Genomic DNA, 6,823 nt, shown 5'->3' on the forward strand with positions numbered 1-6,823 from the left:
ATCCATTGTCTCAAGCACATGTGTACATATGTTACCATCATTGTTTTCAAAGCATTTTCTTTCTACTTGAGTCCTTGATATCACATCCTCATTTTTTCCCACTCCCTCCCTCATGAACTCTTGATAATTTACAAATATAACTTTTTATGGGGATAGAAAACCTAGTCTTTCTCCAGAGGAATGGCTGGGGGTTTTGAACTGCTGACCTTCCAGATCGCAGACCAACACATAACCACTGAGTTTCTGAGGCTGTAAGTCTTTAACGGGGCAGAAAACATCATCTCTCGCCCTGGAGCACCTGGTGGGTTTAAATTACTGACGAGGTTAGCAGTTCAATGTGTAACTAACTCACTGTGCCACAGGGCTCCCCCAACAAACACAGAGATTAGGTTTTACAACACATATTTTTTGGGGGGCATAATTCAACCCACAACAGCAAAAGCAAACAGAAAGACTTGAGTTATGATTATTTGTCGAAAAATAATAAAATGAAATAAACACCTCATATTTCAGTTTATTCATTTTAAGGATCTTTATTTTTAACTTGAAAAAGTACTATCAAGTACAATTTTTAAAATATAAGAAAAGTCAGAAGTCATTGGCTAGAAATGATTTTGGGGGTGGTGCACTTGTAATAAAATCAGTGTTGATAAAATTCCCTTGGGCTACAGAAAAAGGAAGCAAACGTTTAAACATTGAAGAACAAATATATGCTTCTCTTTTTTATCCTTTTGTTTCTATGTCTCCCCTCTGCAAGAAGAAATGAAAGTAAACAATTACACACAATTAACCAGAAACTGATTTTCTAAGTCTAAGGAAACAACCCCCTGTGTCTGCTATATTTGTGTGCTCCAATTTACCCTTTGGTATCAGGTTGCTTGTGCACTTGATGGCTTTGAGCATTTGATCATTGTCTAAGTCATAAATGCTTGGTGTTTGATTTTTAAGAGACCATCGGGGGCTATGTATAGATTACTTCTTAGAAACCTGTGCTATTTCTTCAGATGGTTCTTCCTTACCTTTCAGGACCTTTGGTTTCCACAATTATTTAGATGGGAAGGAGGCCTTTAGTATGAAACAGACAGCTGTGAAAATGTAAAATAAACAGAAGAAAGAAAATATTAATCATCAGAATATATTCAAAGAGAAGATATTTCTTAAGATTTAATGGCTGACTCGGTGATAAACCAAGTATCTTTCTTTTTGTCTGTCATGTGAAAGATGGAAAAATCAAATATTTATTTAGATAAGGAGAGGAATAATTAAATTTAGTCTTACTTGGAGTTTTTTACTTAAAAAAATTTTGTCTAATAGGCATTGTCTCCTCATTGGTATCCAAGATTAAATTTGTGTGGCCAAGTGATGAAGGCCCCACAAGAGTTGAGAAACCATTTTCTAAATAAGAATGGTTTCCATTACTAGGCCTGATACATCTACCATACATACCTGTAAATCTCACAGGTATGGGACACAGGACCTCAAGAACAAACAAGCAGCCATGAAGCAAGTATTTCATTAACATTCTAAGTAAGTTGAACTGAATTTTAAATTTTAAAACTTCCTTTACACAAACTTTTTCTCCTTTCATTTACTGGGGGAATTGACAAATAAAATTAAAGTTCTCAGCATCCAATAACTAGCAGTAGAGTGAGTGATACTCAAGGCTATCTGGATTCAAAGTTACCGTAAACCAAACCAAAACAAAAACCACAAAAAAGCAAATCCAAACTCTGCGATTGAGTCAATTCCGACTCATAGTGACTGTACAGGACAGAGTAGAACTGCCCCTGCAGGTTTCTAAGCCTGTAAATCTTTATGGCACAGAAAGTCTCATCTTTCTTCTTTGTTGCAGTTGGTGCATTCTAACTGCTCACAATGCACTAGAACACCACGGATCCTTTACATTGACCACAGATACCTGGGATTTCTGGGACTTCTCTCTTCTGAGTCCAGATTGGTTTCAGGTTCCTGATCTATAGTTTCTGTCTCTTTGTCTGCTTCTCCTTCTTTCTCCTCCCCACCTTCTGCATTCTTGGCCTCTTCAGCAGAGTTGTCAGGCTGGTATTGAGTCATTTCTTTAATGAGGAATAGTACAGATTTAGGGACAGATATTCATGGAGGAAACATCGCAACTAACAACCCAGAGTGACATCCAGGTCTCTACCCTCCCAAGAAGAGAAGTACTCTACTACTGGGAGACACAGCACCTCCACAACCCTCACATTTGTTGCTTGGTAGTTTTCACAGTGGCGTGATTTCCCTTTTTCCAGAAAATGCCACTAAGTATATGTAGCCCTTTGGAGAATGAAGGATCAACTCCCTTGGATTTGACTACATTCTGTATGTTTTGGTCACCTTTCCCTGGGAAAATATTCATTTGCGTCAAAGGACAATTTTATGGTGAAGCTCACAGTGTCTCAACCCTCTGAATCTTTAAAATTTACCAAGAACTATTCTATCAGTTCCTCGTATCTTGGGATCAACTTTCCTATAATCTTTATATTTTCAAAAGCCATTCCGTTCGACAAAATTCAATCCAGCATCTATAAATATAATGCAATTCTGCTTTAGATACCAGTATCATTCTTTAAAGAGATGGAAAAAGTAATCATCAACTTTATATGAAAAGGGGCCCAAGATAAACAAAACAAAACAATAAAACCAAATTAAGAGGCCTCTCACTTCCTGACCTTAAAATCTCCTATAGAGCAACAGTAGCAGTAGTCAAAACAGCCTGGTACTGGTACCAGAGATACATAGACTAACTCTGTCCACCTGCAGACAACTGACTTTTTGCAAAGGGTTGAAACATACGAAATGGAGGAGAGCCTCCTCAACCAATGGTGACGGACAAATTGGATTTCCATTTACTGAAGAATGAAACAGGACCCACACCTCACTCCATATACAAAAATGGAATCTGCATGGATTAAAGACTTAAATGTAAACCTAGAGCTATGAAGATCCTCAATGTGAAAATAGCAGCAAACTTAAGGGCCCTAACACATGGCATAAACACACGATCAAATACAACCAAACTTGCACACACAGAAGATAAAACATATGGCTGAGGCTTCCTAAACATTAAACATTTATATGCATGAAAAGACTTCACCCAAAGAATAAAAAGAGAACCTACACTGGGAAAAAATTGGAAATGATATATCAGACAAGGGACTAATCTCTAAAATCTACAGAAACTACAAGACCTCAAAAAGCAAACACCTCAAAATCCAAGTTAAAAAATGGGAAGAGGACGTAGATAGTTTGTTAAAGAAGACAGACAGGCAGTCAACAAATATGAAAAAATGCTCATGATCAACAACCACCTGAAAGATGCAAATCACAATAACATTATACTTCCTCACCACCTCACTCTGGCATTGATAGCAAAGTTTAAAAATAAATATCAGAAAATAATGCTGGAGAGGGCCCAGAGATATTGGAATCATCATCCAATGCTGGAACTAACACAGCATTCCGTAAAAGGCTACAGACTGTAAAACTGTACATATTAAACTGTAAAACAGGAATGGGAGAAATTTTTAACAATGAAAGTAAAAAATTCCCTGAATCAAATGTGAATAAAAGTACAACAAAGTAAAGCAATGAGAACACAACAAAAGCAGTGCTCAGAGGGCAATGCAAGGTACTAATCCCTAAAACCTATAGAAATTTCAACACCTCAAAACCAAACACTTTAAAATCCTAATGAAAATAGGCAGAGGACATAGTCCATCAAAGAAGACAATCACTCTTCAAACGTGAAGAAAACGCATGTATTACTAGCCATATGAGAAATGCAACTCAAAATAACAATGAGATACCTCCTCACCAACTCACATTGATGGCAAAGTTTTAAAAAAAGCAAATAACAACAGACAATAACAATTCTGGAGAGGGCACGGAGATATTGGAACCATCATACACTGCTGGCAATGACATATCAGTCCATGAAATGACACAGACTGTAAAACAGTACATATAAGAAAATTAAGCAATATAACCACTCTGGAATGAGTATGGCACTTTCTTAAACAATGTGCAATAGAAATACCTTAAAAGTCAGCATTTGTAGCACATGGTACATGCCCTAAAGAAATAAGGAACACAGCACAAATAGATATATGCACACCCATGATCATCCTGCCACTATTAACAATAACAAGAAGATGGAAATAACTTAAATGCCCACCAATGGAAGAATGGGAAAGTAAACTTTGGTACATACACACAATGGAATTCTATACAATGGTAAAGAATAACGATGGATCTGTGAAACTCCTTGTGAGATCAGTGGAATTGAAGGACAATATTCTGAGAGAAATCAATCACAAAAGACAAATATTGGACCAAAAGAAACAGACTTTTACTGTTATCAGAGGTGAGAGGGGCAGGGAGGGAAGGGGAAATAATAAACTCAAGGGTAGACAGGTGCTGTCTAGGGTGAAGAGGAAAATATCCTACAAGAAGGAGATGGGAAAGGCGGGAGAGAGGGAAATAGGGCAAGTCATTGGGAGGTAGCTGTTGGACGCAAAAATGATACTCTAATCTGTAAATCCTTTAATTCACAATAAAAAATTTCAAAACATTAGTAACAGGAGATCAAGGAAAAGAATTAAAAACATCTCAATAAATAATTCAGGATAAAAAACTGCTAGATAACGGAATAAAGTAAAACATATCCCTAAATCAAATGAGAATAAAACTACAATAAAGAAAGACTGTTGGGGTACTGTGAAAGCAGTGATCAGAGGGGCAATACATCAAAAAATCATACCACCTCAAAGAAGAACCCAATCAACACCTTAACTGAACAACCTCAACAAACAGGAAAAGAGCAGCAAAATAAGTGTATAGACACCACAAGAATAATACAGATTAGAGCAGAAATAAATGAAAAACAAGAGAAAAAATCAATAAGACAAGAAGTTGGCCCCTTGATAGGATTAATAGCACTGACAAACTACTACCAAGTCCAGCAAAAGAAAGAAAGTGCAAATAACAGGTGTGAGGAGTGCAAAAATAGGTGACACCACAACAGAACCAACTGAACGAAAACGATGAACAACAGTACTCTGCCAAACCTAAACCTAAACGGACAGATTGAATTTCAGTAGACAACCTGTACAGACCTTAAACAATTAAAGTGATCCCTCCCCTCTGCCCCCACCCCCCAAAAAACTGGTCCAGATGGAGCAGTGGTGAATTCTACCAAACCTTGTGAGAAGAGCTGACACCAATTCTACTCAAATTTCAGTGTGTAGAAAAGGGGAAACTCCTGAATTCATTCCAAGAAGCAAGCCAAACACTGAGACCCGAACCAGGCCGAGACATCACTGAAAACGAAAATTATACACCAGAAACCCTAAAAAAAAAACAAAAAACCCCAAATTCTCAACCAAATCCTAGCCAATATAGTCCAATGATGAGAAACCAAAACCAAAAATAAAAAACAACAACCAAATCTTATGCCTACTGTCTTCAAAGATGTTTCCTTGCTCAACAGCAAAGCAAAGCCACCCACAGTCTTCTCTTCCTCCAGGCTTTTCTGTGGGCCCCTCCCACTGCCCCCATTCCTATCAGAAAGGAGGGAATTTTGTTTTCCCCTGGGATTTATTGGGAAAAGGTGGGTGCTGGATTAGGCACTTCGGGCGAAGTCAGCTCTTCCCCATGGAAAAGTGCGGCGAAGCCTGTCTACCTGCCACCAGCCTGCCCACCCACCCCTCGGCCTCCACCACTCACACCCCTGCCTGGCCTCCTCAGCCTCCCCCGGCAAGCTCACCTTTAGAGGCTGTGGACTGGTCTGCGGGCCCTGCGGCCTCGATGGCAAGCCTGGCAGTGTTGATGGCTCCGAAGGCAGGCAGGACCATGGGCAGGGCAGGCAGCACCGGTAGCTCAGGCAAAGCAGGCAGCAAAGGCATCGTGGGCTGTAGGCTGGCCCCGGGCAGGCCTCCTTGGGCTCTGCCGCGGTGGACAGGCAGCGTGGGCAGCGTGGGCTGCAGGGTCGCCCAGGGTAAGCCGAGGTCCCAACCACGGTGGGCAGGAAGCACAAGCAGTGAGTGGGAGCCATTGGGCATGCCTCTGCGATGGCGCACGATGATGCGGCCACTGCGGGAGCGGATGAAGACACAGTCTTGGTAGTAGATGCGATACAGCAACGAATGGGCGAGGTCCAGGAACATGAAGTGGAAGCCGGCCATCGTGAAATGGTGGCTGTTGCCCATTAGGGCCTGCTGGCGCACCTCTACAACCTCCCCTGCATTTCCTGGCAGGATGTTGGGCTCCTCCCCGCCATTGCGCTCCTGGTCGCCCTGTACTTGCCCTGCCACTGCCAGGCCCTCCTGGGGGCCCTCAGCTCTAGGCCCTGGGCCCCCCACGAATTCAACCCTGCCTGTCCCCACGGGACCCTCCTGAGCCCCCACGGCCTCCTCTGGCTCCTCGGTGTCCGACATGTCAACAAGTCCTACCTTTCACCACACTGGAGTTTGGGCTGTAGCAACCACGACGGTTACCCCACTGAAATGGCGGCGAGGCTCACAGGCGGCCCTCTAGGGGGCAGCGGCCTATATATCCGGGTTTCCCAGAGCCCCGGTGTCTGAGGAAGCCCGGCAGTAAGGAGGCTGGGCCCCAGTAGCCTTCTACCAAGGTTACCGTCAAACTGCCTGGAGGGAAAGGGGGCAGGGCCAGAGAACGTTAACAATTGTCGCCCCTTTGTTACGATTCGTAACCTCATTTGCTGAGAATAGTGGATTGACATGTGTGTTACCCAATGAATGATCAAGAGAACAGGGCAAGGGGCGGGATGAAAAAATGGAGGATT

General features: G+C 41.8%; 1 protein-coding gene across 1 annotated transcript; it reads right to left on the reverse strand.

Moving 5' to 3' along the window:
- Positions 1-593: 593 nt before the first annotated feature.
- LOC101645141 (cancer/testis antigen 47A-like) lies at positions 594-6,581 on the reverse strand. Its single transcript, XM_004713076.2, has 4 exons — positions 5,786-6,581; positions 1,919-2,075; positions 1,020-1,085; positions 594-750 (listed from the first exon to the last, which is right to left on the reverse strand). Exons 1-3 carry the CDS (start codon positions 6,453-6,455, stop codon positions 1,049-1,051), a joined length of 864 nt encoding a protein of 287 aa, XP_004713133.2. The 5' UTR covers positions 6,456-6,581; the 3' UTR covers positions 594-750; positions 1,020-1,048.
- Positions 6,582-6,823: the final 242 nt, after the last annotated feature.

The sequence above is a fragment of the Echinops telfairi genome, unplaced genomic scaffold (assembly GCF_000313985.2).
Source record: "Echinops telfairi isolate 266 unplaced genomic scaffold, ASM31398v2 ScPeMD7_6080;HRSCAF=6971, whole genome shotgun sequence".
Lineage (NCBI taxonomy): Eukaryota > Metazoa > Chordata > Mammalia > Afrosoricida > Tenrecidae > Echinops > Echinops telfairi.

Excerpts from the sequence above, each read along its gene's own strand:
- LOC101645141 (XM_004713076.2), bottom strand. The coding sequence starts at position 6,455 with ATGTCGGACACCGAGGAGCCAGAGGAGGCCGTGGGGGCTCAGGAGGGT. Across the intron at positions 2,076-5,785 it reads CCAGTCCACAGCCTCTAAAG|AAATGACTCAATACCAGCCT; the intron begins GTGAGCTTGCCG and ends TCCTCATTAAAG. Across the intron at positions 1,086-1,918 it reads AGAAGTCCCAGAAATCCCAG|CTGTCTGTTTCATACTAAAG; the intron begins GTATCTGTGGTC and ends ACATTTTCACAG.